This window comes from Cetorhinus maximus, chromosome 13 (assembly GCF_964194155.1).
Source record: "Cetorhinus maximus chromosome 13, sCetMax3.hap1.1, whole genome shotgun sequence".
Classification (NCBI taxonomy): Eukaryota; Metazoa; Chordata; class Chondrichthyes; order Lamniformes; family Cetorhinidae; genus Cetorhinus; species Cetorhinus maximus.
Genome location: NC_135891.1, coordinates 76,480,989 through 76,506,586, shown reverse-complemented (window position 1 = coordinate 76,506,586; position 25,598 = coordinate 76,480,989). Strand labels below are relative to the sequence as shown.

The 25,598-nt window shown below is 40.8% G+C and overlaps 1 protein-coding gene across 3 annotated transcripts in view; it reads right to left on the bottom strand.

The window, feature by feature from the left end:
- Positions 1-1,659: 1,659 nt before the first annotated feature.
- cherp (calcium homeostasis endoplasmic reticulum protein) overlaps positions 1,660-25,598 on the bottom strand; it is an 88,533-nt gene continuing 64,594 nt past the window's right edge. For all 3 annotated transcript variants that reach the window (XM_078555596.1, XM_078555597.1, XM_078555598.1), the window contains 8 exons: positions 24,654-24,787; positions 22,131-22,217; positions 14,940-15,029; positions 12,677-12,829; positions 11,880-11,993; positions 8,871-8,965; positions 8,099-8,284; positions 1,660-5,175 (listed from right to left, as the gene is read on the bottom strand). In XM_078555596.1, coding sequence (XP_078411722.1) covers positions 5,138-5,175; positions 8,099-8,284; positions 8,871-8,965; positions 11,880-11,993; positions 12,677-12,829; positions 14,940-15,029; positions 22,131-22,217; positions 24,654-24,787 — 897 coding nt within the window. In that variant the 3' untranslated portion in view covers positions 1,660-5,137. The remainder of the gene's footprint in view (positions 5,176-8,098; positions 8,285-8,870; positions 8,966-11,879; positions 11,994-12,676; positions 12,830-14,939; positions 15,030-22,130; positions 22,218-24,653; positions 24,788-25,598) is intronic.

The following is a 25,598-nucleotide window of genomic DNA, read 5'->3' as shown; positions in this document are numbered from 1 at the left end:
GTTTGAGTCCCAGGGTTTTTAACCCAGTGATGATGATGAAGGAACGGGAATACATTTCCAAATCAGGATGGCACACGACTTGCATGGGAACTTGCAGGTGGTGGCATTCATAAGCATCTTTACTCTCCTTCAACACCGCTTCCTGACAGTGGACTGCTGCAGGCCCTTGCCCTGCTGCACCTCTCCATCTCCCTTGCTTCCTTAAAATCTCTTTGCCCAACTTTTGAACAGGTTTGATGAACCATCTGGTCACACTTTCATGTATATATGTCACCTTCCAAAATATCACCTCCTTTAGCCATTTAATTTATTTGTGAGATTAAATTTCTGTTAAGTACCATGGTATATTTTTCTCTTAAAGATGCCATGTTAATGCAAGGCTGTTGCTGAGCCCCCGCCCCCCATCCCACCTCACCTATGCCGATTAATCCTCCAAATCCACATTCATCCTCATATTCCCCCATTTTATATATGTATCCTTCAGCTATATCAGCCTTCTTTGAAACCCTTTTCCCAAACTTGTTGCTTTCTGTCCACTGCTCTGAAACTTCGCTCAAAACCTAGACTATATCTCTGATCAGCTCTCCTCTTCATTTGATTAGTTTTTAATATATATTAACTAAACCAATGAAAAGATAATAATTGTTATAATACCTCATTAAAATGGGTATTCTTCACACCTGAATCCTGAGGTTGAGAATTATTTTATCACAATCAGCAGTGGAAACCCTGAACAAATTTTCTGTCCCTAATGAGATTAATTACACTGTTTCTAATGCCACCCTGGTTGGGAACTTCATTCCAAAACTCTCCCTGATCTGAAAGCTCCATTACTGCATACATTATGTTTGGGACAACACGTCCAGGATTACTCCTTAACACTAGTACAAATGACTGGAGATCAAATGGGATGCCTACCATATTCTCTTCTCTTTTGAAAACTGAACCAATCTAATTATATTTATGAGCAAGTGGAGCATATAGAAGCAGCAAGATACTAAAACTACAATACTTAAAAATATGAAGTTGACAAAGGAATAAAATATTCTTTTATGAGACCTTATTGCTTAAACTAGCTAACAAAAGAGCTTTTTGGATAAGTCTTTCGTACCCCCTCACAATGTAACAATACACATGATTCATATTGATTTCCAGTGTACCCCTAGAGTATGAATTTCTCTCCAGGGCGAAACCTGTAACTGAATTCTCCACATCTTTGAACCAGTAAAATTACAATTGTTCAACAGTAGCTTGAAGAACCTCCCTAACAGGGGCCACTCTTAATTCCTTTCTCCCTCCTCCCTGCCAATTTAACCTGACGCTGCATCAGTTGTGTGCCACAGACAAGGTGAATAATCTGATTCCACATCCCTTCCTAACAACTATGCATTGGTTGAGAGCCATAATTTAATAAATAACCTCCAATAGCACTGGCCAAACAGCAGAAACACTTTAATAATCAGGTTAATTAACTAATGCACAGGCACAGATAATTAAAACCAGAGTGCAGCCCTGTAAACACACGGTTTTGAAGGTTTCACTACCTAATGAATGAGCTGCTGCTTGAGATCATCTCTCAATTATGGCCAGAGAAAGAGGGAAACATCACATTTTGTGCTAGAGATGAAAGAATCATTACTAAATTTCTACAAGTACAAATTGTTCTAATGGAATGACCTTTCACTTTAGTTGGTGCTCGTTATTCTGCTAGTTCATAACACATAGGCACTCATTCTGTAACCCAGCTCATAATACATTTCTTTTTGATCGGATCACCTGAAGTTTTCCAAATAAAAATACAGAAGAAAAAAATCTGTTCTTATTTAGGCCAGCACGTTCCCCCCACTTGTAAAGGAGCTGTAACAGTTTTGTACCAGAAAATCTTCAGGCAGAGCACATATTTGCAACTTGGTGCATGGGCACCTCAATAGTTGAAGTCAATGAGGGAACCACTACACCTTCAGTTCCTCCATGGCTGCCAATGAAATCTTATTTTTTCTCCCAATTCCTCAAAGTTTTCCCCAAGTCATTACAATTCTAACCTACAGCTACCACTGAGCTTTTCAATGGTTTGAATTTTGATATTCTTGGCTCGATGTGTTGCGTTATAAGAACAGGGAGCTCCCAGGTTTGGTCTGTGCTGGGTTAATATGCTCCACTTGGGGAAATGGATGATTCTGTGTTTCCAAAGGCTGGTGAGAGGCTTTCCACACTTGATTCCTGTTGAACATATGTGGAAATAGGTTCAGCTATTTGCCTCTCTGGCACCCCCCCCCCCCCCCCCCCCCAAAAACCACCCCCTGCAGTGAAATAATGAGATATTTTGATTTATTAAATGCACTATACAAATTGTTGTTCATTTAGGCTCAGACATAAGGATAGATCCTTCAGTGAGATACCAGTTGGCTATTGGTGCACATGGAACCAAATGCCAGCAATGAGATAACAATCAGGGATGAGGGTGAAAATCCCAAGAAGCATTCTCATACACCTTGAAGGACATCACAAGAAAGGAGTTTCAATGGTAGCATTAAAAACAGTTAATTTTCTGGAGGATCAGCTATCTCCAAAAGGTAGAAATCCAAGCAAAATAATAGATACTGGAAATCTGAAATAAAAGCAGAGAAATACTTAGCAGCTCAAGCAGCATGGGGCTTCTGAAGTAAGGGTACCCTATTTCTCTTCCAGCAGATGCTGCCAGGTCTGCTGAGAATTTCCAAAAGTTTCTTTTTTTTTAAGGTAGAAACCCATCAACAAATCCATATTGAGAATTGCACATAGTGAAGTTGATGACATGAAATGCCCAAATGTAAGTAAGTTTTAACTGTGGAGGTTAGAATCCCAGCTCAGAGGAAGTTTCCTCCTGATTGTCTCAACTAGAACCACCCTAGAAGATGGCAAAACTGCATGAGTGATTATCTGAGTGGGAGGTACCCCATTCACTCCTCCCCCACTCACATTCAGAGAGGTCACACCTTTCTCCTGGTCCCACCAGTGAGTCAGGTTATGTGACCAATCAGTAGTGCCTTAAAGATCTGCCTGGCTCACTTGTTGAATGATTGAGTTTACACAAAGATGTCCCACTGCATGCAGCCTGCTTGGCATTCCCCTCCTTCAAGGAGAAATGGTATTGGACAACAGCCAAGTAACAGTTTGAGATTTTGCAGGAATTTCTCTGGAATGGAAGAGTGATAAGAATGTGGAACTCACTACCACAAGTAGTTGAAGACAAATGCAATCATGGGGAAGCTAGATAAGCAGATGAGGGGAAAAAACCAGAAATATATGCTGAAAGGGTTAGATAAAGAGGGGTGGGAGGAGGCTTGTGGAGAAGCTGGCTGAATGGCCTGTTTGTGTGCTGCAGATTCTATGTAATTCTATGACCACAGTATGGGCACATAACAGAACCCAAGGCAGCGACTTGCCCCAGGCAAACATAGCTGAAGATACCCCAACTAGGTTCTGGTCAGTTCTGCGCTGAGGGCTGTCTTTGTAACAGTCTTTAACTACTTGGTAGCTATGGCAATCATTAATAGTTCTATATTTTCTGAAGAGTAAGGACAGAAATACACAGCCCGAGGGGGTAGGAGTGGGACAGAAAGTGGAAGAGGGGTGATCTTGGGCTTCTCATCGCAAAAAGAATTGCTATTCCAGATGGCAGAAGAGAGATTTTTGCAGTATGAACTTCCATTGAGAGTGAGTCCATGTAGAAAGCAGAAGGTACCAGCTATCTGGCTGATATTAATGAGTTTACACATAGCTTGGTGTACAGTGTCTCAGCATACTGGAATCACGACATGGTCTGCATGTTACCATGCAGACAAAGAAATTACCTACTTGTACATATCATCCATTTTTTTCTAAAAGAGCGAACTTTTGGGCCAGCGAATCAGTGCTCTATATCAAAAGCATGGTCAAAATGCAACAGTTATTACAGATTAAAGGCCATTTAATTGACTTCTTATTGGCAGTTTGATGGCAAGGATATTGCTATACCTGAGTTCTCTGCCCCCACCATTAGCTCAACTAATGCTGCTAACTCCAGGCGAGTGCTTGATAGAGGTTTTATAGCAAGATCCACTTGTTCTAAATGTTTACAAATGGAAACAAGACAGTAGGCAGAAATACGGGCATATCACAAGATGAACCTGCTCAAACCAGTGTTGGGGAATATGAGGGTCAAAGCACTGATTGTACTTATGTCCATTTGGATTTCATCGAGATGTAATGCCTTCAGATGCCCAGGCATTAGGTTCTTCAATTCCCTCTCTAAACCTCTTCATATCTCCAACTCTCTCTCCTCCCTAAAAGTTATGTTTTTGAACAAGCTTTTGGTCACCTGTCATATCTCATGTGGCTCATTGTCAAATTTTCTTTCATAACACCCCTGTGAAGTGCCATGAGTGTTTTATTATATTAAAGGCATTATAGCTGTTGTCTCTACATACACAGAACACGTAATTTATTTCCTGGAGCAAGTGGAATGTTTCTCATCACCGAGCAGGAGACTGTGACCAAAATGGAGGTCTGCACAATAAACAGAATGTGTTAAATTAAGGATTTACTGATTGAGAAACTTTACTCCTGCAGTTCAGATGAACAGATTAAAATGGTTCACAAAAGTCATTACGTTAGGTCTAGTCTAATGACTAATCAAAGAGAGTGTTAACAATCCAGACACATCGCTCTGTAACCAAACAAAAAAGGGCAAGTGAAAATACTTCAAGACGTCAGAGTCCTTCCTTAGTACACAACGGAGGAGACAGTCAAAATGTCCAATTTTAGGCCAACACAAACATTTATAATTTGTCAGTATAAAAATTCTGATCCTATCATTGATGCCTACAACTTTGCACTGCTTCACTTAAAAAAAAATACACTGGGAAAGACACATCATTGTAAAAGCAAATACCCCAAGTGAAAATGAGATTATTATAGTATATTCGATCTACATGAAGATTCATTAGGGATTTAATCCTTTGCTCGTGTCCCAGCCCTGAAACACTCGGGTATGAGGCCCCCTGCAATCGATCAGTCCAGCAGTGAGTAGCTTGGGTTTCTAAGTCCTTATTGGGTTATGGGAGTGATATCACCATCTGAAGCAGAACAAACACAGCTCCGTCTTCTCATGTATGCTTCACTCGGGGGGTGGCTGCTCCTGTATTTCTTTCTTCACTGCAATAACAGAAAAATATTAAAAAGCAAAACAAATATTCTCATATTTAATTAGTTGGTAACAATTATATGTCATAAATTCAATGTGGGAATATGCTAAAAGTTTATCATCCAAGGCTACATTTAAAATATTTCCAATAATCTACATTTAAAATATTTCCATTTCCTTGAATTTGCCAGTAAGCCTCAGGTTAATTTTACTAAACATGTAATGGTCCTGCTTAGTAACATAACAATTAGCAATGAAGCTCCCTGAAACAATCACTGAAACACTAATTTAACACATCAGTAAACAGAGGACAGGGGAGCCATGGGAGTTATGTAAAACAACTGAGTCGAGGGATCATTTATTTACAATAACAGGATGCATAGGCTCAAACTGCTGTTTAAGCATTTGGGAAGGGTAAAAGCTTACTTTAAGGGTTCACATTTAAGAAGAGTCAGATTTTATACATTTAAAAGTTCAGTCTTGGTGGTACCTGCGTGAAGTAGATTTGGAACAGTGGAAGAAAAAGCTTCCATGCCAGTCAGCCGAAATTGAATTTTGATAAGGGAGGCAAGCTTTTGGTTTATACCAAAATTATTTGAAGAAAATGCTTGCAGGCCTTCGAGATTTGAAAGCTAAGCATAATGTTATGATCCCAGCTGATGTTACTACTGGACAAGTCAGATCCCAGGATGGAACCTGGCCTGATAGATCCTAACTTTATTTATTTTTTCTTTAGGAGCGTGGAGGATGGCCACTGAACAGAGTCAGAGTCTGCTGATTAACTTTTAACAAAAGTATGAAACATTCATGAAACAGGAACAGATGAACTATATCACAATAGTCCTTCACCCACAACTATACCTTTACAGATATACAGATTCGCAAGGATAACACAAGTTACAAAATCTACCTTATACTCTAATGTTCACAATAAGTATACAGTCCATGTAAACCAATAGGTGACCTGTGGTTGGACACCCCACACTCTGAAACCAACTGATAGATGCCACCCAAAGCAGATGCTATGGATTTCTCATCAACTCCCCCAGGTTACTTGTCACACTGTGAGCTAACCGGTCTCACTGAAATCCGTCTTTCTACCGAGGGTTTCCAATCTCAACGCTCAAAGTACTCGTCTTGGAATCTTCTCCCAAACAATGCTTTTACTTGGATGTCTTCAACAAGGATCCACCTCAAAGGGGTTTGAACTCTCCTTCCGACGTTCTAGTCCCCTGGATCTCTATATGCATTCAGGCTTCACCCTCCACACACACACAGATTTTGGCTGTGCCAAGTTGGACTCCATTGCTTCACAGGCCCATAGTAAGGACTCACCCACCTCTGGCTGTCTCCTCGGGATCTTCTGGCTTCTCGCAAGCCCACTTTGCCTTGATTTTGTTCCCTGCAGCTTTCTCTCTTTAACTTGGAGTCCTTGCCTCCGCTTCTTAATAGGGTCTGTTCCAGATTCCTGTCCTTGTCCTTTGAGTTAACTATCATCTTGGGACCTTTTCTGTTCCACTCCCTGGTCTTTGGACTTTCTTTTGTTCTTTGGAACCTGCTTCCTGCAGTTCCCTCTCCTGTGTCTGGCTTCTCCTGGCACCAGCTTCCAACTACCCTAAAACTGCTTTCTGCTTCTCCGTATCTCTGTGGGCCTCCTGTTGCTAGGCAAAAGCACAGCTTTTCTTGCTTTGTTTTAACTTCCCTAAACCACAAAGGTCGTAAAACCTCATTAAAATGCAGGTACACAAACGGGGCTTCAGACCTGCTGGCTCCAAGTGGGACCAAAATCCAGGCCGTCACCTTTTTCACACACACACACACACACACAAAAAAAAAAATTAAACTTAAACTTCAAGCTATAGCTTATTCCCAACATACACAAATAACTTACTTAAAACTCTCTCTAGTTCCTAACAATAGTTAATTGATCAGCTTTTCTTGGAGATGGATGTCCTTGTCCATTAATGAGAGGAATGTATTTGTAGTCAGTCACCACCTGAAACATCAGGACTGTTCAAGGAGAGATTCTAATCAAACGCATCCGATGTTTGGATAGATAGGTTGGAAGGGCAGGAAAAGCCTTGCATCGGGCATCTAGAGCTGTATGATCTTGCGATTGAATGTGTAGACATGACATGTTGTGTGTGAAGTCTGTGTAATGCACACTGAAGATGCATTGAAGAACAGGTAATCGATATGGTCAATCACATGGGCAACACCAGTAACTTGGCACAGGAGAGTGAAAACATACATTCTATAACTACTACTTTTAAAATTTTTACTCAAGGCTCTGATAGATTGCTCCATAGAGGCAATGAGTTTAATCAAACCACCAGGATGGGGCTACACATATTGGTACCTGAGTTATTGAAGTTAAAGCACTGAAGTACATAAAATTGGAAATCCCAAATTCAGAGTGAACCTCCAAAATGTATTTAAATTATTCACACTATGGAGAACAGTAAAAGAGTACACGGGAATCTTTTAATTTCAGAAAATGACTTTGATCTTTGGAAGTATATAGGGAAAAGTAAGTTTTGAACCCTGTTTATTTACAACATATAATATTTGTAATGCGTTTGGTGATTATGCCATGTAAAACAAATGGGCAGGGATCTGCATAATGGCTAGATCCAAACAGACACATAATAGGAAACTTTCCACAGCACAAGTGGTTGGTATTCCAATGTACAGTGGGGACTGAGCATTTCAAAAGCACAGCTGGCTACCACAGTGCTTTAATCTAAAAAAAAACTGCTCTGTATGCTCAGTTTAAAAAGGACTCCAAGCCTCACTTATTTCAGCGTACTTGCAATCTGTCACTATCAATGGCCAGATCCTGTGCACAAAGAGACAATGCAACTCAAATTTCAAAGCAGCGCAAGTGTCACCTCAGAGTCATATACACAGACTGGATTAATTCATGCAACTTACTTTCATCTCTTGCTTTCATGCGAGCTATGAAGGAGTAACTCTTATTTCTTCTATAATTCTCATAGGGATCGTCGAGTGGGACACCTACTCCTTTATACTGGTCCCACTTATCACGGATCTCCCCTCCTTTGATTGGGTCCTGAATACCCTGCTCCTTTGCTCCAAGTCCTCCGGATCCACTCCAGCCTGGAACAGAGCAAAACAACCAAATGATTTTCTACTGACTACACAGCCCTTGAGTTTCCATACAGTAGTTCATGAATCCTGGTTATCAGTCTCTGAAGTTCTGGTGACTTCAGTTTACATTGCTGCTGATATTTCTTACTCAGCCAGGTTTGACAATTTGCATTTTCCTGGTTAAGTCTCTAAGTTAGCTTGAAGGAGTGGTTTTAGGTCTCTCCATTTATCCAAAATTTAAAATTTTTTTTACAATACCTAGCTGGTGTTTGCACTGCCAAGACATGCGGCTCTTTCAGCTATACTGACATTGCTACGGAGATAAAAGGTTTGAACACCCTGGGATTTTACCATTGCTGCCGGTCTTGTGTATCCACTAAGTAACAGCTACTCGAAACCACAGTCCTTCAATGAATACAATAAACTACAAAGCAAGATCTGTATTTGCTTTGGTGACACCATCCTGACAAACTAATAATTTTGGTAAAAAGCCCCAGACACCCTTCTGGTTTAGAGATAATAATGTGAGACATTCAGCATCTTACATGGAATTACTGTGAAAATCATGACTAAAAGCAGAAAGAGTCAACCATACCCATCTTCATTAATAGCTGATGCCCTTTGTTTTCTTCCCCCAGTCTCTGATCAGGAGTGAGGGTGACAGGACCACCTCCAAGTCCTGTTGTGGAACTATATGGAAGCAAGACATCAATAAATTAATCCTAATGAAGAGGTTCCCACAAGCAACCCTTGTACAATAGCTGGAACAACTTGCAAGTTAAGGACCTTTCACTCTTGTGGAAGAGCACAGTAAACAGCTGGTGCTGGAGTAATCTTAGATTTAGGATCCAATAATCCTATGTTGATCAATCTTGTTAAAAGGAAGATGTCATTAGAGAGTTGCCAATTTTTGGAAGAAAGCACCAATGCACAATTCAACTGCTGAGCTTTGCTCAGAGTGATCTACCTCTCCAAACAAGGAGCAGTGACCACTAATGAAAAGTGAGTCACATTAAGAGGCAAGTGCCCCACACTACTTCAAACGTGCCAGTAGTGAGCTGAACAAAAGGAAAGGCTTTGAAAGATCATCTTGGATGTATGGGAACATTAGAGAGGAGTTTTCTTCAAGAATGTGAGAGTATGGTGGCTGATAATTGGTATATCGCTGTGGGACATGAGGCAGATATACCAAAACGGGATCAACAGCCTGGGCACAATAGACCACAGAGCATGAGTCAACTCAGGCTTGAGGATATGACCAGAGGTGTAAAATTTGGTTCACAAAGACCTGCAGGTGCAACCTCTTAACACATCATGATGGGCAGTGAAGCTCAACACTCTCATCATTCTTTATGCCACAAAGATCATTGCAGGAGCTAGCTTTTTGTCTAGCTGGCTCCACTAGGAGTTAGTTAAAGTTCAATGCTATCACTCATTCTGTAACATACACCTCAGGAAGTGACAGCAGCAAACCAACCTTTCATATTTCAGGCAGGGAGAGAAACGTGCAAGAGTTTTAATCCCCTACTGAGCTCTGAAATGGACAGCATTAATTTATTTTATGAATACTGCTTTATCTCCCAAGTACTACTGAGACAAAAGGAAAATATGCTACTTCCTTTAACTGTCTCTCAATTTGACTCCCATACTATGGCTGTTTGCCTTTCACCCTTTGTCTGTCTGTCTCTGTATGGGTCTCACACTTTTATAATTTTTGTTGCCAACCTTTTCTTTCTTTCCCCCGCAACTCAGATATTCTTGGTTTTGCATGTTTCTTAATCTTTCTACATTTTGAGTTTCTCTTCTGACTTATACACTTGCTTTCCCTCAGTGTTTGTCTTTCCCTTTCCCTCCCTCTTCTTCTCATTCCATTGAGACCTGGAGGCAGACTGAAGGCCAACAAAAACAATCTCCTCTCCTGTGGGTACAAAGCCATTCCTTCACAATGCATCTCAGTAATCTCGAAGTTCCTTTCAGAAGAACCTGATCATTGCACTAACACTTCAATCAAATCATACACCAAAAGCTTCCCTCCATCATTTTCTCCCTATCCTGCCTCAATCATTATTCCAGGAAGAATCACCCTGCCCCTCATCTAAAACCAGCTGGGCATTTGCTTTTTAGGAAAGTTGGTCAATGGGTTTGAAAGAGTCTAGGGGAGAGTAGCTGAATACCGGTCCTGGTCCCACAGGATCTTTTCTCAAACTGCTCCAAGAGGGCTTGTCGGTGTCTTGGGGTCCATTATCCAGTTTCAGTTGGCTTATGTTACAAATTTTAACACAATCCCTGACATAAAATCAGGAAGTGCCTTTGTATTATCAAAATAAAGAGAATACACTACAAGGACAATCCTGGGGCAAAATTTCAGCTTCAATACTGAAAACATTCAGCTTTCTTGTTTCCCCCACTCTCCTATACAGCTGAAATTCTGGACTTTTCTGAACATTCAACAGTGGGTAACAGGATCAAGAAAACATTTCATTTGAAGTATTCCTTTGATGAAAGCAAAATAAAATTGTGATCCCAAGAGTAAAAAAAGCCAGCATGAACACAAAATAGCCCTGGCCCTTTCACTACAAATATCAGCAGAATAAATTTCAGATCCGCCATTTTGATGCAGAATGGAATCTTTGAAGGGGTAAGACGTACACACACAAGCCTTTTCTCTACAGTAAACAGATGAAACAATCTGGTGCCAGGTCTGCTGGTACAGGCCAGTTTCCTACATTATGGCAGTGACAACACTTAAAAGTGCTTTATTCTGGGAAGTGCTTTGTCGATCATGAAAGGTGTCTTTTGAATGCAAGCATTTTTGTTCTTTTTAGAACACAGTATCCAGTCTGCTAGGGTGCAGTCACTACCCAACTTCCCACTCTCACTTCATTAACAACCTCCCAAACAGACCATCCTTCAGTATTTTAAACAGCAGGTTTACTTTCTTGAGAAGCTAAAGCCATGGCTCAAAGTCTTGACATCACAGTATGAGTAAGCTTAACAAGTTCACCATTGTACTTTGCAGTTGTGATTTTTGTTACACAATGCATGTGCAGAATGGGGGGAACTTTTTTTTATTCGTTCATGGGATATGGGTGCCACTGGCTAGGCCGGCATTTACTGCCCATCCTTAATTGCCTTTGTTCAGGAGGCATTTAAAAGTCAACCACATTGCTGTGGGTCTGGAGTCACATGTAGGCCAGACCAGGTAAGGACGGCAGCTTTCCTTCCCTAAAGGGCATTAGTGAACCTAATGGGTTTTTACGACAATCGGCAAAGGTTTCATGGTCATCAACAGGCTTTTAACTCCAGATTTTTGTTGGATTCAAATGTCACCATCTGCCATGGTGGGATTCAAACCTGGTTCCTCAGCGGATTACCCTGGGTCTCTGGAATACTAGTCCAGTGACAATACCAATATGCCGCCACCTCCCCCAAGAAGGTTGATGGTTGGGCCGAGGGCACTGGAATATGGACTTAAACTCATTTGTGAACAAGGTCTTCATAGCTCATTTGCTTCCCATCACCCATGGATCGTTCCCCATTCTTTATCCTCTATCACACAGCAACATCTTGGAATAGACAACGCACGCCATTTACGTGCACTTACGGTGGAGTCTGGCTACGTGACCTCGATACCCGCCTCTTTCCTGGTGAAAAGGATCGTGACCGTGACCGAGAGCGTGAGCGAGACCTGCTCCGAGATGACCTTGACCTGCTGCGACTAAAAGAAACCAATATGAAGAAGATTTCATACAAAGCTTTTGTTTCTAAATTTTAAATTAAATTTCAAGAGTTTGTGGTGGCGTGCTGCAACATCTTAGATAAGTTTTTAATAAGTTTTTAAAATATGAAATGTCTGTAGATAGTTTAGTTTCCCCAAATCATTTTCTATTTTAACTGGGAAGCTGCAGGAACAGAGTGAAACGGGTCTGCTTGTGTTTCTGGATTCTGTGTACACTGCAGAGAAATGAATATCATTTACAATTGAATTAGCAGGAGAGAACATGGTCAATATGGAAACTTTAAGCGAAGCTGTCAATATTGTGGGATCAGGCTGGTTGATAACAGCTTTATTCTTGATCTCAAGAGAGGTCTTGTGTTTTACCCACGCATTATTTATATCAGAGTTAAAGCTGCAAATTTAATGTGTTTGTTCAAGTTACTTTAACTAATAGTAATGATCAGGGGTAAAACTGTAACTGTGGAGATTTATCCCTTGTATAAATCAGGATCTATTGGACTCATCAGATCAGATCCAGGTTACAAATTTACATCTGATTCACACAGTTGTGGCTAGGCATTCTAAATTTAAATCTATAATCCAGAAAACTCCAAAATCCAGAAAGGGTTTGGCCCCAAACATTTCGGACTGGAAAGGTTACAGTGTAGTTTTTTTGCTCTTACCTAGAACGTGAACCGGAATATGAACGTGAATGTGAACGGGATCGAGACCGTGACCTTGATCTGGAATAAGAACGGGAGGATCGTGAAGATCTTGAGCTTGAGCCAGAGGATGAACGTCTGCTCCGTGACCGACTGCGGGATTTTGATCGCCCACTGTGGAAAAATGCCTTGAATCATTGTCTGGATTAAAATACATCTTTATTTTTGTTCTATGGAAATTTGAATTTTCTCCAATAAAATTTTAATTTACAGTTCCTCACTCAGCAAGAGTAAGACAGTCAAACTGCAATCAACTTTATTATAAATATGGGTGCATTACAATTCAATCATGGCATGTCATGCACTGCATTTACATTTTTGTATTGGGAACAGCACCAACAAGTCACACACCATCTTTACTCAGACATACATCATCCTTCTTTCATTGACTCTGGGCTAATATCCTAGAGTTCCCTAACCTAATATCATTGTAGAAGCTCCACAACAAAGACTTCAGTGGTTCAAGAAGACCTGCCACCACCACCTCGGGGCAATTTGAGATAGACAATAAAGGTGAGCTTGCGAGTGTCACCCAAATGCTGAGGAAAAAAACTTACGCTGAGAGGCAGAAACCTTCAGTTCTACACAGTACCCTATTGAGTTGCTCAAATGGGATAACACTCACTTTACTGAGGCACATAGAATCCATGACGGGTAAACTTGGGGCAAGTGGCAATTCTTACAGCACGTATACTTATGTATACATCATAAACTTCTGGCAAGTTTCTTTCTAACTCCAGAGATTCTTCAAAGGCATAGCTCTTAAGCAACATTCACTACAACTACATATACAGAGCTTCCTTAGTACATCTACATACACTCATACACTTTATTCAAGATTTATTTTGATTGGAAAATGTTCCAAAAATAGGCACGTTAGTGCACCCAAATGTTCTAATCAGGCAAGTCATTAAAGACACTCCAAAGCTGGAGCATTTACCAATTATTTACTGGTTGAGGTGATGGAATGCTCTCCATTTGCCTGGATGAGGGCAGCTCCTACAACACTTAAGAAGCTGGACACAGTCCAGGACAAAGCAGTCCGCTGGATTGGCACATCCACAAACATTCACTCTCTCCACCACCGATGCACAGTAGCAGCAGTGTGTACCATCTACAAGATGCACTGCAGGGATTCACCAAGGTTCCTTAGACAGCACCTTCCAAACCCACGACCACTACCAACTAGAAGAACAAGGGCAGCAGATAGATGAGAACACCACCACCTGGACGTCCCCTCCAAGTCGCTCATCATCCTGACTTGGATATATATCGCTGTTCCTTCACTGTCGCTGGGTCAAAATCCTGGAACTCCCTTCCTAACAGCAATGTGTGTGTACCCACACCACATGGACTGCAGCAGTTCAAGAAGGCAGCTCACCACCACTTTCTCAAGGGCAACTAGGGATGGGCAACAAATGCTGGCCCAGCCAACGAAGCCCACATCCCATGGATGGATGAATAAAAAATAAAGGTAGTGAATGGCTAAGCCACAGAGGCCAGGAAAATCCACAGTTCCAACTAAAGTCTATGTAGAGTCGGCTGATTCCAGAAACAAGGACATTCTAACTGGCCTCAGCACAAAAGTTAGGGAGATGGGAAACAGCCAGGACTCTGTTACTGATTGCTTTCTGCTGACCCCAGCTTGATGTGTGAATATGGACACTGGGCAAGGACAGGTCAGGCTTGATATGAAGTAACCTACTGTCAAATAAGCCTGCTGATAATATGGCATAGGCTTTGATATGAAGAATGGTTAATTAGTGAGGTACATGGTGCCTGTGGAACAACGGTCTCAGCAGAGGAATTAAAATATTGTGAGAGGGCAGGAGAGGTGGTGAGAAAAATGATGGAAAAATAAAAGCAAAGACTGAAGCAGCATGGATGTTGTTGGTTCATTTAATAGATACTGTAGTCTATCAAAGATTTTCTGGAACGAGCTGTTTGACCCAACCAGCCCATGTTGGTGTTAACCTGCATAATAAACAATGGCCCAAATCCCATATTCCAACCCTCTTTCTCTCATCATTTTAGTTCACTCTCTTAAACAATTTGCCTAATTTATTCTTAAATGTTGAACATTGCCTTTGCTTTAATCATTAGCTCTGGTGTGCATACCAAACCCTCTCAACCCCTCTGTGTAATCCTTTTTGTCCTAAATCTCCTGTTCAAACTTGCAAAGTATACAGAAGGCACCAGGACAGAGTATCATGTCTGTACTAACCGTTTCTCCACTTTGGTTCCACTACTGGCCTCATGAGGTTCTGAACGGGGTCCTGGTTTCAAAGTTCCAGGTGTAGCTGTGCTCGGACCCCTGTATCATGATTGTTGGGCAAATTGGATAACAGGCTACATTGTCAATACATCTCACAAATGCACAGCTATATATTTCATAATTACATAAAAACAGATATCTTGCTAACACAAATTTTCTTCTGGTCCCACAAATGGAACTTTTAAAAAAAAAAATCAGATATTTCAGGGATTTTTACAATCCAGGGCAGCAAGAACTTTTTAGAAGATCAACCATTATAAGGAATTAGGAAAAATGTCCTTTTCCCTCTACAGCAATAAATGTTGTTGTCATTAACCGGGTAAACTGTCTGATTAGCTACTGAAGACTCATCAGAGGGCCTATAAAAGAGGCAGGCTTTACAAACCGCACGGTCAGTAAGAGGGCCGCAAGGAGACAGGCAACTATGCCCGAGTGCAATGGAAACTGAGTAGCGAATTAGGTTCACGTGGTAAGTTCTGGTAAGTCCATTTAAGATTTTAGCTATAGATTAAGAATCAAGATCTGACACAGCACTAACCTTCAAGTTAGGTTAGCTTGTTAAACAGATAACTGCCTGGAATGGCAGTTATCTCTCAATCACATGAAAACAGTTGGTTCAAGTGGTGTTAATTACTGTAGCAGGAAGCTAAACCAGCTGTTAACTCATCAAAGGGTCTATAAAAGAGACAGGCTTTTCAAATGGAGACTGAGTGAGAAGTGAATTATATTCACGTGGGAAATCGGTGCACAAGGAAAGAGGTGTGGTATGCATAGGAATTATTTTAAGTTGATTAAATGAGCAATTAAATTAAGTTAACTAAATAACGTAGTAACAATGGCAGGACAGGTGTTATGTTGCAGCTGTGGAATGTGGACCAAGGCAATCCATGACAAACATGTCTGCAGAAAGTACAGGCAGCTAGAGGAATTCCGGATCAGGATTATTGATCTGGAAGCTGAAATTCTGACACTGCACAACATAAGGGAGGGGGAGAAATACATGGACACTGTTCCAGAAGACGTTCATGCCTCTTGGGGATGTCTGTTTTGGTGAGCAGGGACAGGAAGATGTGACCATGAGTGAGGCAGGTAATGGGACTGAGCAGACAGTAGCGGTGGAGCCTCAGACTTTGCAATTGTCAAACAGGTTTGAGGTGCTCACAACCCGTGTGGACGAAAGCAAGGTCTTCAAGGTGGATGAGCAGGCTGGCCATGGCACAGGAAGCCGTTCAAGCGGGTGGAGCAAACTGGAATGTAGTGGTAAGGGAAGTATAGTGAGGGGGATTGACACTGTTCTCTGCAGCAAGAGAGTCCAGAAGACTGTGTTGTCTGTCTGGTGCCATGGTTTGGGACATCTGCTCAGTGCTCGAGAGGGACCAGTGGGAGGGGGAGGATCCAGTCATCATGGTCCATATAGGTACCAACGACATAGGCAGGACAAGGAAGGAGGTTCTACATAGTCAGTATGAGAAGCTAGGCACCAAATTAAGCAGAACCTCAAAGGCAATAATCTCTGGATCATTACCTGATCCACGTGCAAATTGGCATAGGGCAAAAAAGATTAGAGATATGAATGCATGGCTCAAAGACTGGTGTGGGGGAAGTGGGTTTCAGTCTGTGGGGCACTGGCACCAGTCCTGGGGGAAGTGTGGGCTGTACCATTGGGACATTCCACACCTGAACAGTGCTGGGACATGTGTTTTGTGAATCGCATAACTAGGGAAGTAGAGAGGACTTTAAACTAAACAAGAGGGGTGAGGGATCAAGCTTGGGTAGATGTGGCAAATCAAGGGGTAGATTCAAAGCTGGAGATCATAATATTAATATGGGCAATAAGGGTCATAGAACAGCAGGAAGGGACAGAGATTAAACCTAAGATACACCATTAGTGAAGACTGGATGTTACAAAGATAACAAAAAGACAAAACTAAAGGATCTGTACCTGAATGTGTGCAGCATTCATAACAAAGGAAATTAATTGATAGTGCACATTGAAGTAAATAAATATGATCTGATAGCCATTACGGAGATGTTGCTGCAAGATGACAAGGGTTGGGTCCTGAATATTGAGGGGTAAATGACATTCAAGAAGAGTAGGAAACTAGGTAAAGGTGGATGGTAGCACTGTTGATCAAGGATGGCATTGGTGCATTAGTTAGAGATGACCTTGGTTCAGGAAATCAGGATGTAGAATCGGTTTAGGTGGAGATGAGAAATAGTAGGGGAAAGAAGTCACTAGTGGGAGTAACCACAAAGTAGGACAAAGTATACAAGAAGAAATAATGGGTGCTTGTGATAAAGGGACAGCAATAATCATGGGTGATTTTAATCTACATATAAACTGGACAAATCAGGCTGGCAGTAGTAGCCTGGATGAGGAGTTCATGGAATGCTTTCAAGACAGTTTCTTAGAGCAGCACATTCTGGAACTAACCAGAAAGCAGGTCATATTAGACTTGGTTTTGTGTAATGTGTTAAGATTAATTAATGACCTCAGAATAACCCCAGTGGTAGCAGCGACCACAATACGATTGAATTTTACATCCAGTTTGAAGGGGAGACGAGTGGGTTTAAGACTAGTTTTTAAACTTAAATAAGGGCAACTATATGGGCATGAAAGCTGAGCTAGCTGAAGTGGCCTGGAATATAGGCTAGGGGATAGATCAATAGAGAAGCAGTGGCAGACATTTAAGGGTACATTTCAGAATACTCAGAATAAGTATATTCCTACTATAAAGGAAAATTCTAAAGTGAGGACCCACCATCTGTGGCTAACTAAAGAAGTTAAGGAAAGCATCAAACTTAAGGAAAAAGCATATAACTGTGCCAAAATGAGTGGCAGGTCAGACGATTGGTCAGGATATAAAGAATGGCAGAGAATGACTAAAAGGTTAATCAGGAGAAAGAAATTGGAGTATGGGAGGAAGCTAGCTAGAAATGTAAAAATGGATAGCAAGAGTTTCTACAGGTATTTAAAAAGGAAAAAAGTAAAGTGAGTGTTGGTCCTTAAGAGAGTGACAGTGGGGAGGTAATAGTAGATAATAAGGAAATAGCAGATGAAATGAACAAATATTTTGCTTCGGTCTTCACTACAGAGGATACAAAAAGCATTCCAGTAATAGCAGTAAAGCAGAAGGTGGAAGGGAGAGGGGAACTTGGTGAAATTACAATCACTAGGGAAGCAGAATTGAGCGAACTGATGGGGCTGTGAGCTGACAAGTTTCTGGGTCCTGATGGGCTTCATCCTAGGGTCTTAAAAGAGGTGGCTCATGAGGTAGTAGGTGTGTTAGTGTTAATTTTCCAAAATTCGCTAGATTCTGGAAAGGTTCCATCAGACTGGAAAGTAGCAAATTTAACCTCTCTATTCAAGAAGGGAGGGAGGCAGAAAACAGGAAACTATGGGCCAGTCAGCTTGATGTTTGCTGGAGGGAAGGTGATGGAATCGATCATTAAGGAGGTAATAGCTGGGCACTTAGATAAACTCAAGTTTATTGGGAAGAGTCAGCATGGTTTTGTGAAAGGGAAATAATGTTTAGCCAATTTATTGGAGTCCTTTGAAGGAGCAACATGCACTGTGGGTAAAGGGGAACCTTTAGACATACTGTACGTAGATTTCCAGAAGGCATTTGATAAGATGCCACATCAAAGGTTAGTGCGGAAAATAAAAGCACGTGGTGCAGGAGGTATCATATTAGCATGGATAGAAGATTGGCTGGCTGGCAGAAAACAGAGTATGCATAAATGGGTCTTTTTCTGATTGGTAGGATGTGACGAGTAGAGTCTTGAAGGGGTCTGTGCTGGGGCCTCAACTTTTCACAATTTATATCAATGACTTACATGAGGGAATGATGGCATGGTAGCTAAATTTGCAGATGACGCAAAGATAGGTAGGAAAATATGTTGTTAAGAGAAATAAGGAGGTTGCAGACAGATATCGATAGGTTGAGTGAGTGGGCAAAAATCTGGTGGATGGAGTATAATGTAGGAAAAATGTAAAGTTGTTCATGTTGGCAGGAAGAATAAAAAAGCAGATTATTACTTCAACGGAGAACGGCTGTGGAATTCCAAGGTACAGAGGGATCTAGGTGTTCTAGTGCATGAGTCACAAAAAGTTTGTATGCAGGTACAGCACGTAATTAAGGCGGCTAATGGAATGCTATACAAGAGGAATTGAACATAAAAGTAAGGATGTTATGCTTCAGTTATACAGGGCATTGGTGAGGCCACATCTGGAATAGTGTGTGCAGTTTTGGTCTCCTTATTTAAGAAAGGACGTAAATGCATTGGAGGCGATTCAGAGGAGACGTTCTAGATTGATACCTAGAATGAGCGGGTTATTTTATGAGGAAAGGTTAGATAGACTGGGCTTGTTTCCACTGGAGTTTAGAATAATGAGGGGTGACTTGATTGAAGTATATAAGATCCTGAATGGTATTGACAAGGTGGATACGGAAAGGATGTTTCCTCTGGTGGGTGAGTCCAGAACTAGGGGAGCACTGTTTAAAATTAGGGGTTGCACTTTTAGGACAGAGATGAGGAGAATTTTTTTCTATCAGAGGGTTGTGTGACTTTGGAACTCTCTGCCTTCGAAGGCGGTGGAGGTGGGTCATTGAATATTTTTAAGGCAGAGGTAGGATTCTTGTTAGGCAAGAGAATCAAAGTATTGGGGGTAGATGGGAGTGTGGAATTCAAAACAAACAGATCAACCACGATCTTACTGAATGAGGGAGCAAACTTGAGGGGCCCAATGACCTACTTCTGCTCCTATTTCATATGCTCGTATGATTGAAAACCTGCAGTGATAGTTTGGTCTTGAGACAACAATATTGCTGACTAAGAGCAGGGAGGCTATGCTGGGACTGTATAAAACGCTGGTTAGGCCACAGCTAGAGTATTGCGTGGAGTTCTGGAATCCGCATTATAGGAAGGATGTGATTGCACCAGAGAGAGTGCAGAGGAGATTTACCAGGATGTTGCCTGGGCTGGAGAGTTTTATATATGAGGAGAGATTGGATAGACTGGGGTTATTTTCCCTGGAGCAGAAGAGATTGAGGGGGGACATGATTGAAGTGTGTAAAATTATGAGGGGCATAGATAGGGTAGACAGGAAAGAACTTTTCCCCTTGGTGGAGGGATCAATAACCAGGGGGCATAGATTTAAGGTAAGAGGCTGGAGGTTTAGAGGGGCTGTGAGGAAGATTTTTTTCACCCAGAGGGTGGTGGGAATCTGGAACTCTCTGTCTGAAAGGGTGGTAGAGGCAGAAACCCTCATAACATTTAAGAAGTATTTGGATGTGCACTTGCGATGCCATGGCATACAAGGCTATGGGCCTAGTGCTGGAAAATGGGATTAGAATAGTTAAGTACTTGTTTGACTGGCACAGACTTGATGGGCCAAAGGGCCTTTTTCTGTGCTATAGACCTCTATGACTCCCAGGTTAAATGGTTCTTTGTACTGACAGCAATACATTTCCTTTGTACCTAGGAACAGACCACACCTGCAGTTTTCCCCAGTAATAATCAGGCTATTATTCAGAGGTGAATCTTATTGCCTGGAACAACTCAGTACTGAAAGGAAAACCCCCTTTACAATAATAAATTGCAGATACATCAGTCATTTTGATGACTCAATCCAGGAATTGTCTCTTCAGATTGGAAAACTGTAAATGTCATTCCATTATTTAAGAAGGTAGGGGAAGAAAAATCAAGTAACTTCAAAGTGATCAGTATAACATCAGCTGTGGGGAAATTACTGGAATCAACCAGGGACCGAGTGCTGAACAAGTGGGCAGTTTACAGCAGATCAAAACAAGTCAGTATGGATTTGTGAGGGATAATTATCTAGTTGAATTTCTTGACAAGGTCACTAAAATTGTATATGGAAGTGTCTAAGAGTGATATCAATATGGACTTCCAGAAGGCATTTGATAAATTTGCACACAAGATTAGAAAAAATGGAAGTGCCTGGAATTATGACATGGATTGGTCACTGGTTAGGTGGGAGGTGGACAAGAGGTGGGAGGTGGACAGAAAGTGGGGGTAAAGGAAACATAAACCAACTGGCAAGATATAAAAAGCAGTGTTTCGTGGGAATTTGTAACAGGACCTCAGCTTTCTACCTTACATAGAGAGAATTAATCATTTGGACGAAGCAATAGAGAGTTGCATCATCAAATTTGCAGATGATGCCAGGAGTGGTAGTAAATTGTTTACATGGGTGTGGATGTTACAAAGGGGCAGTCAAGTTAAGTGAGTGGACAAAACTGTGGCAGTAAATATTCAATGTGGGTAAGCGAGAGGTCATCCACTTTGGACTGAAGGCATGAAGATTGGAATAGTTTCCTAATAGCAAGAGACAAAGAACTGTGAAGGAACAATGATTTAGGTATCTATGTGCACAGATCATTAAAAGCTAGTGCACAGATATGAAAAGTAATAAAAAAAAAGTCACTGGAACATTGGGCTTTATTTGAAGGGGGTTTGGAATACAATGGAACCCATCTGAAGCACTGCATTCAGGGTGCCCAAAAGAGTGTGCAGTGCAGATTTATAAGAATGACAGGACATAAAAGAGGGTTAAATTATGAGGACAATTTGCATAAACTTAGTTTGTACTCCCTTGAGTTCAGAAGATTGAGAGGTGATTTAATTTTGATGTTGAAAAAGATAAAGAGATTTGACGGGATAGATGCAGCAAAAACTATTCCTTCTGGTGGGTAATCAAGGACAAAGAGGCATGACCTTAAATTTAAAGCTAGGCAATTCAGAAGGGAAATCAGGAAGCACTTATAAATTTGGAATTACCTCTTGAAAACGCTGTGATTGCCGGGGGTCAATTGGAGCTTCAAAGACTGCGATTGCCTCACTTTGTTAGGCAAGGGCAACAAGGGCTATAGAGCAAAGGGCAGTAAATGGGTTTGACTGCAGGTCAGCTATGATTTGACTGAATGGCTCAAGGAGTTTGGAGGAGACTCCTGTTCCTATGCTCCTACCCATTAAGCAGCAATGATGGACATCATTGATGGCTAGTACAATGAGACCACCAGAAAAAAAAATTAAATAGTATCTGATTTTGCAATTTTTAATAGATTTAAATCCAATTTTTGGTCCCATTTTTCTCTTTTACAAATAAACACTCACCTATTCCTCTTTTCTTGTCCCTTTTTCCTCCGGGCTCGCATTTTGGCTCGGAAAAATTCATAAAGTCCATTCTGCTCCCAGCCTTCACTGCACAAAGAAACCATAATTTAATAAGGTCTACTGTCAAGATATTTACTCCAGAAACCAACAGCACAGATTTCACTTCTTTTCCTTGTACGTAAATAATTTGGACACAGGTATAGAGAGACAAACATGGCAAACCTTGAGTAAGACTGCAGAAGATTGTTCACGGAACAGGGAGTAGGCAGACCTGTGGCAACTGAAGCCTAATGTGGGTAAATGTGAAATTATGCACTTAGGGAAAAATGAGAATGGAAATAATGCCATTGACAGTAAAAATAAAATTCTCAGTCAAACAGAGGAACAGAAATATCGAGGAATTTCTGATATATGGATCATAGAATCATACAGCACAGAAGGGGGCTATTTGGCCCATTGTGTCTATGCTGGCTCTGTAAAAGAGTTACCCAGTTAGTCCCACTTTCCTGTTCTTTCCCATAGACATGCAATATTTTTCATTTCAAGTATATATCAATTTCCTTTTATTGATATGCAATCATTAAAAGCAGACTGCAGGTGGCAGAAGTCATAAAAAGAGAAAATGAGATTTTAAGTATTATCGAGGGATATACTGAATACAAAAGAAGTGATAACGTAACTGTACAGACACTAACTAGGCATGCTGAAGTACTTCAGCAGTTCTCAACACTCCATTATAGAAAACATGTTGGATCACATGGAGAAGCTACTATGTAAGTTTACTTGCATGTAAAAATAGCAAGATAAAGTCACGAGAGACTTGAGAACTAGAGCCATGTATATGAGCTGAGAGCAGGATCTGAGGAATGTTTAAAGTTTTGAACAGCAAATACGTTGTAAATAGTGAAAAAATGTTTCAAAATTGGCAATTAGAAAGCTATGCAACAAATTGTCAGAAGTGGTTATTGAAGCAGAGTTATTCACAGCATTTAAGAACAAATTAGATAGACATTTGAAGAGGAAAAACATTAAAGCATAGAGAAATCGAGCCAGAAAAATGAGGCAAAAGTGCACTGTGGACCTAGCCCTGGCACAGTGAACTCCTTCTGTGCTTGAATTTCTACTATACTGTAAGAGACTGGGAATCCTAACCTTTCCTGAGATTACTACATAGAATGCTTTTAGAAGTCATCCTGAAAGCACAGTAAAACCACAGTTAGAATCTGAACTGGCTACTGATAATGAAACTAGAAGACATTAAAAAAGATAGAAAGACATTTATGATAGTTTATCAATTATTTTCCTCCTTTTTAACTAAATGTAGAGAATAAAAATCCGATTGGATTATATCTGTGCCTAATAAAAGCAATGAAAAAGATAGCAAAGGCATTATTACACAAACATCCACTATAAAAATTCATTAGGAATAGGAATGGTGCCAGGGGACTGGCAGACAGCTAACATTATTCCTAAATTTTAAAAGGGAAACAGAACAAGTCCAAGGAACTTAGACCAGTTGGCTTACCATCAGTGGTAGGAAAGATAATGGGTAAACAAGGGTAATGAAGCAGATGTAACATATTTGGATTTTCAAAAGGCCTTTAACAAAGTACCACATGACTCAGGATTAGGATTACAGTATGTGTTGTCAGGAAACAGGAGGCAGAATGGACAGCAAGGTGGCTACGAAACAGAGTAGGGCTTATAGGTAGTTACCCAGGCTGCAAAAGTGGGAAGTGGTGTTCCACAGTGGTTTTGGGACCACTGTTGTTCGCCATTTACGTCAGACATCTTGGGTGTACAATTTCAAAACTTGCAGATGACACAAAATTATGAAGCACAGCCAATACTGAGAAGATGGTGACAAACTATAAGATGACATTAAGAAACTTGCAGAATGGGCATGTAATTGGCAAATGAATTCTAATAAAGATCATGTGTGAGGTGGAGCATTTAGATAGAAGAAATACAAAAGGTCGCACACTCCTTAAAAAAATAAGGGTGACCCAGAATACACAAATCACTAGAAGTAGCAATACGAGATAATAAGCAAAAAGCAAACCAAGCACTGAAGTTCATTTCTAGAGGGATACAATTGAAAAATCAGAGAAGTTATATTGAACAATGGTTAGACCACACTTAAAAGTGCTGTACACAGTTCTGGTCTCCATGTTATGAAATGATAAAGGCACTGGAGAAGGTGCAAAAAAATTCACTAGGATACCAAGAAAGATATTCATTTCTACAGAATTGAAAGACTGAGGGGTGAACTGATACAGGCCTTTAAGAATATTAAAGGCCAGAAAATGTTTCCACTTGTGCAGCAAGTCCAAAACTAGGGATAATAAAAATACTAATAGCCCAATAAGAAATTAAAGAGGATCTTCTTTAACCAGAGATCGGTTAGGGTGCCATTCAAGGGAAAGCTAGAAATACTAGAAGGAGAAGGAAATAAGAAGTTACGGTTCTCACCGGATAGATAGAAGCTAAATAACAATACATAGACTTTGCAAGACTCCTTACCTGTTTCTTGGTCTGTCATGAGATGGTGGGCTGTAAAACGCCTCAACTGCAGCAAGCAGCCTCTCATTAGGTGGCATTGGAGGTGGAAGGCGCATATCTTTAGGCTCCAGGGCCTTGTAGTCGTAGTCTTCCAGCTGTTTGAAAATAATAAGTAATCAGCGGTTGGTTTACAGATTATATTTAGCAGGTTGCTTGATATTTGTATATATGATTTATTTTAAATGGAGGGAGCAAAATATTTGACAATGGATCTTGCTACCAAAATTTTAATGAGACCATTTCAATCTACCTTTTAAAAAATGACTTAAATACATAGTATTATGAATGGCTGGACTGTAAGTGTGCACCGCTCACTTTGCATTTTGATGACAAAAAAGTCAATGATAGTTCAGCGTCATTTGTGGGTGTTAGATGAACCCATGAGAGAACAAAATTTCAGCGCTCATTAATGTATGTAGCTTCGTCACTTGCATCACAGTCTGAGTAATCTGAGCAAGTTCAAGTCTCACTCCCAAGATCTGAGCACATAATCCAGACTATCACTTTAGTGCAGTACTGAGGGAGTGTTATATTGTCACAGGTACAAAGCAAAGCTGGGGTGTTCTCCCAGTGTGCTGGCCAATATTTGTCCTTCAGTCAATGCCACTAAATCAGATTATTGGTCACTTATTTCATTACTGTTTGTGGGAGCTTGCTGTGCACTAATTGTTTGCGCTGTTTCTTAAATTAAGACAGCGACTGTACTTTAAAAGCACATCATTGGGTGCAAAGTCTTGAGGTTGTAAAATGTGCCACAGAAATGCAAGTTTTCTTTTTCTTTAAAATAAAAACTAATAAGCGACTGGAGACTAAGAACACATTACTGCAGAAGAAGTAATTTGACTGACAGCAAAGTATAAAGGAATCGGTTTGCAGGGCCAATGCAGGACTAAGGAAACTAATAGT